This window comes from Diceros bicornis, chromosome 38 (genome assembly GCF_020826845.1).
Source record: "Diceros bicornis minor isolate mBicDic1 chromosome 38, mDicBic1.mat.cur, whole genome shotgun sequence".
Classification (NCBI taxonomy): domain Eukaryota; kingdom Metazoa; phylum Chordata; class Mammalia; order Perissodactyla; family Rhinocerotidae; genus Diceros; species Diceros bicornis.
The window spans coordinates 3,422,824-3,438,558 of NC_080777.1; the positions used below are offsets into that span (position 1 = coordinate 3,422,824).

At 37.0% G+C, this 15,735-nt stretch overlaps 1 protein-coding gene across 1 annotated transcript in view; it reads right to left on the reverse strand.

The window, feature by feature from the left end:
• WDR64 (WD repeat domain 64) overlaps positions 1–15,735 on the reverse strand; it is a 132,546-nt gene that overhangs the window by 63,160 nt on the left and 53,651 nt on the right. Inside the window, exon 10 of the mRNA XM_058533548.1 lies at positions 5,687–5,826. Within this exon, the coding sequence (XP_058389531.1) occupies positions 5,687–5,826 (140 nt within the window). The remainder of the gene's footprint in view (positions 1–5,686; positions 5,827–15,735) is intronic.

The window sequence follows — 15,735 nt, forward strand, 5'->3', positions numbered from 1 at the left end:
TTGCTGAGGAAGACTGGCCCTGGGCTAACATCCATGCCCATCTTCCTCTACTTTATATGGGACGCCGCCACAGCATGGCTTGACAAGCAGTGCATCGGGGTGCACCCGGGATCTGAACCTGTGAACCCTGGGTCACCGCAGCAGAGCGCAAGCACTTAACCACTGCGCTACCAGACCAGTCCCAGGGCAGTTTTAGATTAAGAACATAAAAGGAGGGATGTGATTTAGGTAGAAAGAGAAATGCTTGATCTTGGGCAGGAGGAAAAGAAGAAAAAGTAGGTAATAGTACAGAAACATTTTGAGGTAGAAATGAGGGAAATTAATAAAGTGACCTCAAAATTCTCAGTTTATTAGACGGTGATGTAGCTTGTGGAGAGTGAGAGCAGCCTCATGGGCAATAGGAGAGTAGAGAAGATTTGTTTAACCATCATGGAGACTTGATGGTACTCAGAGGAGAATATAAATGACAGAGTAGCATCTAAAGTGTGGGTGTTTCAGAAAGCCTTACCCTATTCTATGCCATATACCATACCCATAATCTGCACCTGTGTGGTCACAAAAGAGGTTCAGGACAAATGTGGATGGATCAACACAAGTCCCATCCCCACTACGGAGGGAAGCACAGGCCTTTCTGAAAATTGCTGATGTCTGTTGAGGACTGGTTACATACCAGCACTGTGTCACATGCTTGCTTGTATTGTCGTATTTAATCCCCACATCAGTCCTAGAGGGAAGTACTCTGTTATCGTCCTCAGCTATCTCAAGTGAGTCGCCCGAGATCACAACCTGTAATTGTCAGAGCCAGGACTTAAATTTAGGTTTACCCCATTTTAGAGGCCATTCTCTTAGCCTCTGTGGGAGATCAGGATTGGCCACCCCAAGATGTGTCTCTTTGCTTTGATTATTTTTAAGAACAAAAGACTCAGAAAGAAACTTTGACCTTCCCCCTCACTGCCTAAAAGAATTTAAGAAAAAAGACCTGTCCCCAGGACAGGTCATCACCATAGATAACTCTTGGTATGGATAGACTGGGAGGGTCCTTGCTAAGTCCGTTCCTATCAAAGCTCTGAAAACCAAGCAAGAGTAGAAGCTACCCTTCGTAAGAGACATTTATATTTGTAAGGGAAATCTCCATTTGTAAACTGTCTCCTTCTCTGTACCAGGAAGAAGTGGGGATGACCTTATCTCTAGAAACTTGTCAATGCAGAAGGCAAGGCCTTAAATCTGCATAATAACTTTACTCTTGTTTACTGTGCTTTCTGGTAATCTCCCATAGCTGACTCCCCCCACCTCCAACATCCTCCTTTGTCTTTAGCTGAAGATAGCATTTAATATGAGATCCTCCAGCATTTGGGGAGTTACCCAGATTTTCCTGGGTCTCTCCCCTGTATCCATGTTACCAAGCTCTGTTTGATTTTCTCCTGTTATTCTGTCTCATGTCAACTTAATTCGTACTCCTGCCAGAAGGACCCAGAGGGTAGAGGATTTCTCTTCCTTACCTATGCCATGCTGCCTGGAAGTGAGACAGTAGTGTAATCTTCACCTAGGACAATATCTTAGACAAGATCATGGGTAAGATGAAGTCCTGCCAACCATCAGGCCAGGCTGGCAACCTGTCTGGCTTGCTCTGACCTTATCCACCTGGCGCCTAATTTCAAGACATTGCTTCTTGCTGTAAGATACACCCACAGACCAAACTTTGCCTTTTCTCGGGTTCCTTCACATCACTTCCAAAGTGAAAATTTAAGAGAAATAGCAACTCTTACACACCCATTTGCAATCTGTCATAAATCATCAAAGCATGTATATTTCTCCTGCTCATCATAGGAAAAAAAAAAAGAAAGAACTCTAACTCTTGTTAGCTAGAGTTGTGCTTGAGATGGTTGTCAACCATTGTTCCCACTGGTTTTGTTAATGAAATGAAAGGAAGTGAAGTTTAAATTTCTCTCTGCATTTTTCAACCTTTGTCAATTCTTCAGGGGCAGTAGACATGGCATAGCTGTTCAACACTTGAGCTCTACGACTAGAAATACAATTTTTGGCAGTTGGAGGAGAAATATAATTTTAACAGTTGCAGGAGAAAATAATATCCTGGTGGGAAGGCTGCAAAACTAGGAGGAAGGATGAAAATCTGTTTTAAGAGCTTAGGAAAAGGCAAGTAGTAGGAACATGACTAGCTAGTGATTTATTAAAGCTTGATGTGATGAAAGCTAATTTATATGAAGTCATTTGAAGGAATGTTAGGTATGTAAAACCTGTTACTTTTGCTGTAATTAATAATAATAATGATAATAATAGTAATAATAACAGCTTCAGCAAAGACATGTATGTGCCTAGTTTGCTATTCTTTCTGCCTAAACTGCTCTTTTCCCAGATCTTCATGGGGCAGCTCCTTCTCCCCTCATTCAGGCTTCAGGGTTTATGTCACCTCCTCAGAGGTGATTTTCAGTTACACCACATTATTGTGTTTTCCATTCATTATAATACTTATCATACTGTTTTCTTATGTATTTGTTACTTTGCTTGTCTGTCTCTTCCCCTAGAATGTAAACTTCCTGTGAAAATACTTTATCTCCCTTGTTCAATGTTCTCTCTCTAGAACCCAGAACAGTACCTGACACATCATAGACACTCACGAAATAAATGCTTGCTGAATAAGTGAATAAATGATCTCATTTCATCTTTATAACAACTCTCTGGACTAAACACTACTACATTTTACACAGAAGAAATTGTGTGGAAAGATATTAAGTAATTTGCCCAAGTGGACCTAATGGAATGCTTGAATGAGCATCATCTTACTACACCCATTTCATTTAAAACAAATTGTAAAGGTTATCTCTTCTCTCTCTTCACCTCTGGGCATGAATGGCCTAAACTCTTGCCAGAAAGATATATGTCTATATTTTTTTAATTCTATAGAGTAGAATTCATAACATGTTTTAGTTTTAGTGTCTCCAAATCTTCTCTTTCTAGTATCATTTTAAAAATATTTTAATTAAATTTAATTAAAATAAAATATAGTTTCCTTATTATAAAAGCAATGCTTATTTACTGTAAAAAAGTGGATAAGCAAAGAAAGAAAGAAAAAGAAAATTAAAAAATACAGAAAAGAAAAAAATCTAAAAATCCATCCACAATCTTGCCACCCAGGTAATCACTAACATCTTGGTTTTAATCATCCTGATAATATATGATAGACAGAGAAATACTTTTAAATGGGTTAATCTCTTACATATTGTTTCACTATGTTTCATATAATGTATTGTTTAGATATTTTCTTATCGATATTCATCTATATAATGTTGAAGGTCTATATGATATTCTTACTATATAAAAGGATATATCATAAGTTACTGAATCAGGGGGTGGGGGAGTTGGAGGTAGGTGGTCAAAAGATACAAACGTTCAGTTAGAAGATAAATAAGCACTCAGATGTCATGTACAACATGATGACTGTAGTTAACACTGCTACATGATATATAGGAAAGCTGTTAAGAGAGAGTAGATCCTAAGAGTTCTCATCACGAGGAGAAAAAATAGTTTTTTTCCTTTTTCTTTTTTTTTTTGGTGTCTATATGAGGTGATAGATGTTAATTAAACTTACTTTGGTAATCATTTCACAAAATATGTAATTCAAATCATTACACTATATACCTTAAACTTATACAGTTTGCGGTATGTCAATTATATCTCAGTAAAACTGGAAAATAAATAAATAAAAAATTACTGAGTCAAAGCCTTATTTTTAGACATGGATTTTCTCACTTCCGTTCCCTTCTTCTTTCTTTCTATTTCTTTTCCTTTCTTCCTTCCTTTCTTTTTTCTTTCTGAAACCAGTATAAGCAATAGTGCAAGGAACGTCCTTTTACATAGATCTTTGGGCACTTATCTGATTACTTTATTAGAATAAATGCCCAAAATGTTCTTGCCAGCTCTACCTGCAACAGCACTGTGTAAACGTGTCTGTTTTTCTGCCCTCCCCTTCTCTTCTCCCCTCCTCGTTTTGTTCACATAGTGATCTGCTAAAATTGTTGGTTTAAGGATATTATTCCAGTTTCTGGCATTTTTGTTGCATTCTTGACCCCGCTGCTATCTGTCTATACTTTTTTATGTGTGTAGGGAGGCTGTCTGGGGTCGGGATATGGGAGTGGCGACACTTAGCCACCAGGTAGCTATATGACCTTGTGCAAGTTATTTAGGTCTCATTTTCCTTTATATGTGCAAAATTGGGATAATTACTTTATAGGGTTGTTATTAGCATCATATGAGTTGTGTATGTAAGATACACACCACAGTGCCTGGCACTTTGTTAGCATTTGATAAATGACAGCTATTATTATAGTTTACAGAAAGTTGGAACGTTTATGTAGTCATATTTAATTTTCCTTTAGCCATAGGTATTATACTTAGGAATTACCCTGAAGTTATATGAATATTCACCTGTATTTTCTTCTGGAAAATTCTCACACTTCTATGGTTTTTCATTTTACATTTAAAATCTTTAATACATATGGAAAGTATTTTGCTGTTTATTATTAAGTGATGATTCAATTATATAGTTTTTCCTTAGGTGGTTAATCAGTTTTCCCAACATTTAATGAACAAATCATCCTTTGCTCACTGATTTGAAATGCTACTTTTATCATATACAGAATTCCTGTACATACATGAAGTAATTCTTGCATTTTCTCCTTTGTTTCTTAGATGTGTCTAACTGTTCCTGTATTGATTACTGCTTTGTTTTATTTATTGTGGCTTTATAATATGTTTTAATATCTGACAGGGAAAGTGCCATCTTATAATTATATTTTCCAAAGTTTCTAGGGTATTCTTATATATCAATATTTTTACATTAACTTTAAACTTGGCAAACTGTTATTTAAATAATCCTGAATAACATTAAACATATAGCGTAATTTGATGGAGAATATCTTTTACAGTATAATATTCCCATGCAGGAATGTAGGGTGTGCCTCTATTTATGGTCTTAAATAAAAGTACCTCAGAAAAACTTCATAGTTATCTCAATAGTATTAATAGTGAATATTGCTTGTTAAGGTTATTTCTAGGTATTTCGTAATTTTTTCGTCTTGTGAATGCTATCCCTTTGACTAATTTTTTCCTAACTGGATACTGCTCTTGCATAGAAATTTATTCTTATAAATTATTACAACGAGCCACTTTATTGAACTTATCTGTTCCAAAAATTTTAAGCTGATTTTATTGATTTTTCAAGCAATCACATTATTTGCAAATATAGTAATTCAGTCTTCTCATTTTTAATATTCATAACTCATTTTTTCTTGCTTTATTATGTTGGTTAGAACATTTAAAACACTGTTTAATAACAGCAACAATAACAGAGATCCTTGTTTTTCTGTTTTTAATGGTGATGTTCCTCTGTAATGGGCAAGCCTCTTGTGTTTTACCATTGAGGATAGTATTGGCTCTCCTCCCAACACTGTATCTGTTATTCTTGTCTTTAAACATGTTCTTTCATATGCTGTTATCAGTGGAAACAGAGAAGAATGGCTCATCATTTTCCTCTCCACATTGACAATATTCTTCTCAGTGACTACTAGCTTTTTCAGTCAAAAATTGCATGTGTTCTAAATTTTACAATAGTTAATTTTAAGGGAAAAAAGTTTGTTTTGTTTCATTTTTGTTGTTTTCTTTTTGTTACCTTTGCAGAGGAAAGGCTAATGACGTGCTGCTCTTTCTCGTTTGTCACGATCTCGGTGATACTGAACATGTGGCCCACAAGTTTCCCCACGGGCTTGGTGCTGATGTTGGGGTGCCACAAACGGAGCACTTTATCATCTCCTGAAAGGAAGGACAAGGAGAGATTATTTTCTCAGGGAGACAGGTGGGCAAAGTTTAGAGTCTCTCTCACTCAATCGTATCCTTATCTTGCTTCTAATATCAAATCACAGTCTGTTTCTTCCAGGATGCATTCTATGATTGACTTGCTAAGAGGCTAGCCTTGTTTTGGGTCTGCTGCTTCTTGTCAAAGCTGTTTTGTAATAATTTTATTTACACATACAAATGTGAACTCTTATAAATATTTTATGAGTCCTTTCCTTGATTCAATACTTTCCCACTCATTCATGCATTGATGTGTTATTTATACTTTATTTACTCCCCCAAAGTATTTAAGGCAGCTGTTCTTTTGTTTTCACATTCTTAAATTATGCAAACATTATAATAATAAAAGAAATCAAAGGAAGAGGAAAATTGCACATAATCTCTACCATTATAACAAATCAACTGTTTTCATTTTTCTGTCTTCCCTTCTAGCACATCTCCATAAGCATGGATAATTCATATGTAGTCACTGTCATAGCACAGACACTATCTTTTTAATTGTTAAAATCATATGAGTACATGGCAAAAGATTTAAACAATATGGAAGAGTATAATTTTGGTAAAAAATGTCTTTTTTCCCCTCATAATCCCTACTTCCACTCCCTATAGATAATCACTGTTAACATTTTCTTCTCTTTCTTTCAAATAGACTTTTTATTTTCAGAGTTAAGAATAATGCTTTTCCATTCATATTTAAATATTTCATATTATTTTCAGGAAGTACTTAAGAAGATTTCTCAACAACAAAAAAATAACTATCACTAATTTTTATCTTTGATATACACATAAAAATATATTATAAATGTTGCCAAAATACAAAAATCACTGTTTTAGAATGTATTTCTATCAAGAAATAACAGAATGGGCTATACTGAATGCATAGAGAGACAGACCAAATTAAAATTTTGTAGAATAGATTTGTCATTTTGTTATTATATGTAGATTTAAGGGAAAGTTGCTTCCTTTTTTTTCTAGCTTTATTGAGATATAATTGACACATAACATTGTGTAAGTTTAAGGTGTACATATGATGATTTGATACATGTATGTATTGCAAAATGGTTACTACAATAAGGTTAGTTAACACATCCGTCACCTCACTAGTTACCTTTTTTGTTGTGTCATCAGAACTTTTAATATCTGCTCTCTTTGCGACTTTCAAGAATACAATACAGTATTGTTAACTATAGTCACCACACTGTGTATTAGATCCCCAGAACTTATTCATCTTATAGATGGAAATTTGTACCCTCTTTATAAATAAAATATGATTAAAATGATAAAAATAAATATATTTAATGTAACTTTTAAAAAATATAAGTTAGATATATTTCCAGATACATTTTTATATCCATTTTATACTCGTTTGCTATTTTAATAGGTCTAAAATGATACTTTGTTTTAATTTAATTTATATGATAGCTAAAACTGTTGAGTATTATTTCCCATGTATATCTGCTAATTATATCTCCTTCGTCTGTGAATTGTTTGACCATATCCTTTACCTATGATCTATTAGAATTTGGATGATATTAAAAATTAAAATGTAATTAAAAATTTCATCATATGTGTATATGTATACACACATCCAGTTTTATGATAAAGATTGGCTAGCCATTCACCAAATCTGTATTGTCTCTTACTGGGTACATAGCTAGACTACATTTCCCAGACTCCCTTGTATTTACGTGTGGTCAGGTTACTGACTTTTACCCAGTGAACTATGAGGGTTGATTTTACATGACTGAGAAGAAATACATTTCCATTGTGTTTTAGTCATTATACATTTTGGGATTTATTTGTTATAGCAGCTAGCATTACCTGAACTAATGCATAGTTGTAATCTAATTGTATTTTTTTTTTTAAAAAGTAACCTAACCATGTATAATAGTTTACAAAATACAGAATATTTTTAAGATATTGGATTCTCTATTTCACAAATCATTAAATGTCATCCTGGAAGTTGAGTCATAGAAATATCAAAGAATTTCAAGTTGGGACCCTAGCAGTTATACCCTTCAACTCTCCTATATCATAGAAGAAAGAAACTAACTCCTAAAGATTAAATGATTTTAATTAAATGGTTTAATTTAATTTAACTTAATTTAGTTTCATGATTTAAATGTGACCTGTCCAGAATCACATATCAGAAAGTGACATCACATTTACGAATGCTATGACGCGTTCTTAAGCACCTTACTTATTACCAAGGACATTTAGGGCACTAGGAAAAAAAAAGATTGTATCATTGCATTACCTAAGTTATAATTTATATATAACCTAAGTTATAATTCACAATTTATATATAAAAAATCTAAAATTCAAAATGGTCATTTTAATCCATCAGGTAGCATGTCTGTAGCCACTCGCAGGATGAATTAGCTGATACATATTGGAATTTTTTTTTAATATATATATATGTTTTTTATAATTTTATTTATTTATTTATTTTTTCCCCCAAAGCCCCAGTAGATGGTTGTATGTTGTTAGTTGCACATCCTTCTAGTTGCTGTATGTGGGACGCGGCCTCAGCGTGGCTGGAGAAGCAGTGTGTCGGTGAGCGCCCGGAATCCGAACCTGGGCCGCCAGTAGCGGAGCACACGTACTTAACTGCTAAGCCACGGGTCGGCCCTATATTGGATTTTTTATGTAACTACGCTTATCTATGCCGAAAGAACCAGTCAGGTAGGGAGAATTAAGTGACTTGCTTGTGGGATATTCGTAAGCCAGGTGAATGTGATAGACACAGAGGCTTCCATAATCCTATGATTATTTTGTTGGGCCCCATGAAAAACGAACATAGTATTTTCTCTACCTTTTTCTTTCTCTTCTTTGAGTATCTCAATCCATCCTTCAAGTCTTAGCATAGCTCTCGCACATATTCCAGGATGTCTTCATATTCTTCAAAACTCAGTGCCCCTGCCCATGTGCCCTCTTCCCTTATCATCTTTTATAATTGATTACTCGTCTGAACCATCCAGTAGGCTCCAAGTACCCTGAGGGCAGAATTTTTCTTGTTTATTATGGCATCTCTAGTGTGATACCATAATAAAGGTATAGATTTATAGTATTTACTGAACAGCTTCAATGACTTCAGTGTTGAGATGATGACTCCTAGCTGAGAAGTTTAACTACCAAGTGGCAAGAGCGGGAAAATATGAATCTTTGTTGAATGTTCATCTGACTCCTTTGATAAGGTCAGCTGCTCCATTCCAGAGGTTCGCACATCTTGGAGTGTTATTAGAGGCGGTCTAAAAAAAACTCAGGGCACAGCTAACTCTCAGTTTCCATTTTTCAGGCAACTGCTGTGGGTTGAGTTGCGTCCCCCAAAATTCATGCTGAAGCTCTAACCTCTAATGTGATGGTATTTGGAGATTGGGCCCTTGGCAGGTGATTAGATTTAGTTGAGGTTGTGAGAGTAGGACCCTAATGATGAGATTAGTGCTCTTATGAAGAGAGACATCAAAGAACTTGTTCTCTCTCTCTTTTTACCCATCATGTGAGGATATAGTGAGAAGATGGCTGTCTACAAGCTGGGAAGATTGTCCTCTCTGGAAATCGAACATGCTGGTACCTTGATCTTGGACTTCTAACCTGTAGAACTATGAGGAAATTAATTTCTGTTGTTTAAGCCACCCAGTCTATAATATTTTGTTATGGCAATCTGAGCCTACCATGACATCAATCAAGATATTTTGAGGACTATTGTCAACAAGTAAGTGGGATATTTTCTTAAATTTAAAACTTCCATGTTACCCTAATTAACAACAAGAAGAAAAATTTCTTGAGAAAGTACTGTACACTTGGCATTTTACTAGATGTTGAGGATACAAAGAAATTCTAGATATTGACCCTGCCAAGAGTCTACTTTTTCAGAAGACCAAACCTTATCCTTTTTTAGACTTAATTCCAACATTTCCTCCCTAATGCCTTCCCTGATCACGTTCTCCAGCCTCAGGAATTAAGACTTATTCCGTGTTCTTGGGGTGTTTTCTTCAGATTTCTTTTATAGCATGAATCTTACTCAATTATAATTTTCTGTTTTTCTATTTATACATCTGTTTACCCGTTATCTGGTGAGCCTTACATTTCTCATTTAGAGCAGTGTTTGACAAATAGAAAGTGCTTAATACACATTTGCTAAGTAAATGAGTTGGCTAGTGGAGTCACCCATGCGGTGGTTAAGAATACATATTTTGAGAAAGTCTGCCTTGATTTGAAACCTGGCTCTATCACTCACCAGCTTTATGACTTTGAGTAAGTCATCTCACCTCCGTGTGTCTGCCTTTCCTTTTCTATATAATGGGGATAAATGGAACTTATGTCACAGTTTTATAGTGAAGATTAAATGGGATCATACATGTATAATCTGAACAATTCCTGGACAGTGAGCTGACTGTTATTACTACTACTATTATTCTTCTTCTAAGTCCCCACCATGGATGATGCATTTTACAAAATGTTTCGGGGAGAGAGAGAGGAACTGATACACAGATATATGAAACATGGTTCCCGATATTGAGTGTTTATAATATGAGTGGCAATAAGGCAGGCAAGAAAGATAGAGAGGGAAAGTAAGTTTTCATGGAAAGAGTATCAAATCTGAAGATAGGACTTGATACTATAAATAATATATTATGGTTCATAAGGGGTTAATTCCTTGTTTGTTATTTTTCATTTCTTTTTTTTTTTTTTTTTTGTCAAACCGCGATTTACAGTAAGCCCACACATAAAAGAGGGGATGTTTCTTTCCCTTAGCAAGCTCTTAACTCAGTTGGTGAGTCACCAGATCAAGTGCATCCCTCTTGATGAGATGAGCTGGCTGGGTTCACGGAGGAAAGCAAGGGAGGGTGCACCTGTAGTGAACCAGATACTGGGGTCCAGGAAGGATGGGGCTGGGAGCAAAGGGAACTGACTCAAGCTCTGTTCCCCTGGCTAACTTGTTGCTTCAGTTGTGGCAAATCATTCTCTTTTCTGGGGCCTCAGTTTCCTTATCTGTACAATTTTGATCTCCAAGATTCCTTCCAACTCTAAAGTTTTATGATTGTGTGCTCTGGAAGGAGAGATGACTGCAGTGAGAGTAGAGAGGAATCTGGAATTTTTAAAAGGTAATGAGAAAAATTCCACATGATCAGTTACATGAATCAAACTGAGTAATTTCAATAATGCAGTATCTTGCCTGCATTTGCTTTTTGCTGGCAGTGGCCAAGAAGTATCATACTGCTCAGGTATGTCAGAACCTGAGCCTCAGGCCCCCAGAGAGTCGTAGATAATGTTGGCTGGTATATCCCCTGAAATGGGCATTATCATTCCTGGAGGATGAGGCCAGGCTATCCCCAGAAGAAAATGGATGACTTGTATATCACATGAAGAAGGATGCAATGGAAGACTGCCCCCTGAGAAATGCCCAGGCCCCTTAAACTAGGGGCTTTGTCCATTGTGCGTTGTGAAGGAAACCTAATCTTCCAGAGATTCTCTGTTGTCTACCACTGGGGGTCCTCTGGCTCTGCTTGCTTTTCGTTGATAGTAATGGAATCCTTCTATATCTGCGTGGTGGCTTTTTGGAGCCAGAATAAGCAAAAAGGGACATGATTCTAAGCTCTAAATGCCTACAGTATTTCATCTGTATTATTATTATTATTTATCTGTTGCTTCTTTGTATTATAGCTATTTATAAACAACATGTCTTATTTGTACTGTTAGATTTTGAATTCTTGAAGCTTAGAACGCAACCTGATCTTTATGAGGTTCATAATGCTCAGTCCATAGCAGCTGTGCAATAAGTGTCTGTTGAACAAAATATTAACAAATGCATATAGAGCCCCCAAGATAACTTGGATGGCAGGTAATTGTTTTTATACACTAGACCTTCCAACCTAGGAGTTTAATTCTTAAAATGGCCAATAGAGACAGCTATTGGGTAAAAAAATTCTTGTTGGTCACCAAAATAATGCTCAGGAAATTTGCAATTTTTTTTGTAAATACCTTGTCCTGGTTTGGCTTTTTTTTGGTTTCCCCTACAAGATCTCCTGATTTTTCAAGCTCATCAAATGTCCCCACACATTTAACACATTCAACTATGCCTAGCAAAGCCGATGGTGTATTTTGAGTCATCAGCTGCTACATACAGTACGTTTAGCAATGTGCTTGGCTGAGTCACTAATCAACAACAGTATTCTCCTGAGAAAAACGTGTTTGCAGTTATTGAGGAATTGCATTTTCTACTAATAGAGGCTCTGTAACCGTGACAATTTGGTGAGTTACACATGGTGAAAAGTGTTAGTTGCTTGTCAGTCATACTGCTAATAAACACTGAGGTTAATTCGAGTCAAATGCCTTAATCCATAAACACTAAGTGTTTAGAAGTCAAAATCTCACTTTAGCTACATCTTTAAGTATTGTTTTTTCAGAGGATGTCGTGTGCAGGACTTGAGTTGAAGTAGGCTAGAAGGCTATTCTTTTTACCTAACTGAAGACACGCAGTGGCGGGCGCAGCATCCATTGCAATTGGACTCCTAGGCAATTTTTCAGCTTCCTCTTGCCCCACCACTACTCTCTCCTTCCCTTCCTCTTGGAGTGCCCACCACCACCCTTTGATATGTGGTCCAGGCCGGGAAACGTGCCCATTTCCATTACAACTAATACTCCAAGACAGTCATCAACTCAAGATGGGGCAAAAGGATCAAGAAATTGTGATACAAGCATTCCACTTCTTTTTTTGAAAACATCTAACTTTAGTATTTGTTCCGTTATGTGTTCTAGCCCTCAGTATGGATCGCTTGGAATGACGACCTTAATTAGTACAGCTTACAGACTTGGATTCCTGTTTGTTCTTAGAATCAGCACTACCAAGCTTCAGGAAACTTCTCCTCAGTTTCCTGAAGTCCAAACCATGACTCCCACATACTACTCTGCAGACTTCTTATCCATATGCCTTTCTTTCTTTTCTTGATGTCGTTAGTTGAAATTTTAGAAGTCTGTGGCCGATTAATGCTTTTTTTTCTAAGTACACAAAGCTGTGACTATATATTGAATAACATCTAATTGGTAAACTGGGTTCTAAATTTTCCAAAGGACATTTTAGTTTATCTCCCTGGGAACAGGAATTTCTGTAATCAATGGAATCAGAGTATTTTAAGCTCAGAGGGATGTTGGAATTTACATGGTCCAAATTCCTCATTTTATCAGATAATGAAAATGAGCAACAGGGAGAGATTAAATGATTGTTGAAAATCACGTAGTTGATTAGCGGCCAGGCTATGACTAAACTCAACTCTCCTAACTTCTAGTGCATTGTTTTTGTTTTGCTTTCCAGGAGACTACTACATAATTTTTTAAGTAATATTTGAATCATAAGCTAATTTTAAGTGTTATGGATGGCCCAGAGCTGAGCACAGGTTTAAATATGAACTTCAAATGCACAGTGTACTTGAAAAAAAAATTAATTTTATGCCCCCAGGGGAGATTACCCAGTCATGAAGCAAGATGCAGCTATTTTTGTACTTAATATCAGTGTGTTGTAAAGGGATTGAACTAATATTTACTGAGCACTTAGCGTGTGCCAGGCATACATTATCTCAATTAATCTTAAATATCAGCATATGATGAAGGTGTTTTTTTCTTATTGTTAGTATTATTATCAGCAAATTTGTATTGAGCACTTTATTAAGTGCAAAATACTGTGCTCAGTATGTTTTTTTTTTGAGGAACATTGGCCCTGAGCTAACACCTGTTGCCAATCTTCCTTCTTTTTTACCTTTTTTCTCCCCAAAGCCCCAGTAGATAGTTGTATGTCATAGTTGTACATCCTTCTAGTTGCTGTACGTGGGACGCCGCCTCAGCATAGCTTGATGAGCAGTGAATAGGTCCTGCGCTCAGCGATCTGAACCTGCGAACCAGGGGCCTCCTAGGGGGAACTTAACTGCTAGGTCACCAGGCTGGAGGACCCTCACACAGCCTGCTGAGGCAGGATACTCTTGGCAGGAAAACAAACATTGCCAGCTGTGTGTGTTCTGGAGGAAGGAATTGGAAGAACTCTTACATGGAAGGGGCTGATAGCACTTACTCATTTATTTTTTATTTTTATTTTTTGGTGAGGAAGATCGGGCATGAGCTAACATCTGCCAATCCTCCTCTTTTTGCCAAGGAAGACTGGCCCTGGGCTAACATCCATGCCCATCTTCCTCCACTTTATATGGGACGCCACCACAGCATGGCTTGCCAAGCGGTGCGTCGGTGGGCGCCCAGGATTCGAACTGGCAAACCCCGGGCCCCTGTAGCGGAGCGCGTGCACTTAACTGCTAGCACAGCACTTACTCATTTAACATCTTGGCTCTTAAGGAATATTTTTGCTCTAAGCATTTAACAAATGGTATATTTTCAGATTTTTTTTTGATGTCAGAGCTTTCTTCTTCTTTTTTAAAATCTTTTTTACTCCTCTTTTTCAAGTTCAGGTCACCAGTATAGGCCATTTTCCTGACATTTGTTTGTTTGGGTTTCTGTTTTGCTCATTTACATTTTTCAAGTCTACATGCTCCTTATTTTCTTTAAGGTGACCCTGCTCTCCTTGAGGAACCTCCAGGAGCTCCTCTTCTCCCCCATGCAGGCAGCCTCGGGAGGCCCAACATCCCCTATCTCCAACCAGATCTCCTCCCGTCAAAGGAATATCCTCTTGGCAGTCTAATCAACACTTGACATTTAATTTCAAAACAAGCTTGTGTTTTCTCTCCTTCCCATGTGAGCACCCTCTTCCTGATTTCTGCGTAACCATCAATACAACTGCTTTCTTCCATTTCTCCACCTTACAAACCTGGTGTGGTAGAGTCCTCTTATTAATGCCCAATATCATTCCGTCTCCAGGTCTTATGAATAATTTATTTTCCGTGTCTTTGAGATTGGCTCTTTCTTCTCGTTTTCCATAGCACCAACAATAATTCAGACCCTCACCATCTCACTCATGACTTCTATAACAGCCTCCTAACTGGTATCTCAGATTTCATTTTATTCTAACAAAACCTCCACACATCTGCCTGTCAAAGTGATTTTGCCTATGTGTTGCAAATAGATTGAGTTTATTGTGTGCCAGGCATACATTATCTCAATTAATCTTAAACACCAGCATATGAAGTAGGTGTTTTTTTATTGTTAGTATTATTATTAGCAAATTTGTATTGAGCACTTTATTAAGTGCAAGACACTGTGATCAGCACTTTTTTTGAATCTGTTTAATTTTTATAACAACCTGAGTAGGTACTATTATGAGCTCCACTTTACAGAGGAGATTGAAGCTTGGAGGAGTGGAATGACCTGCCCAAGTCCACAAAGCCCACTAGTAAGAGAGCCAGGATTTGCATCCAGATGGTCTGACTCCAGAGCCTGGGCTCAAAGCCATCACACCGGATTAGAAGGCCAGTGTTGTAGACGAGGAGTCTGAGGCTCAGAGATTATTCCCGTCTTCCACCTTCCCTGCAAGCTTCTGAGATGGTCATCTTTCCCCTCACTCTAGGCAGATGGCCTTGTTATCTTCCACCCTGCTTAGCTCTTAAATGTTGGCATGTTTCAAGGCTCTACCCTTGGCCCTCTTCTCTGTCAACTCTAAACCATTGGCTCTTGATCCTTTTGGTCATGGACCCCTTTGAGTATTTGATAAAATTTTGGACTTTCTTTCCAGAAAAATGCACATAGACACACATGTCATTCAGCTTCAGGGGGCTCCGGGGCTCCTTAAGGCCCACACCTGGGCCCCCGGCTAGGAACTCATGTTGTCGCACACTGAAATAAGTTCTAGATAGGTTAGAGATCTAAAATTAAAATATAAAACAAAACAATGAGAAAATATTATATAAAATACAGGAGAATTCTCACATA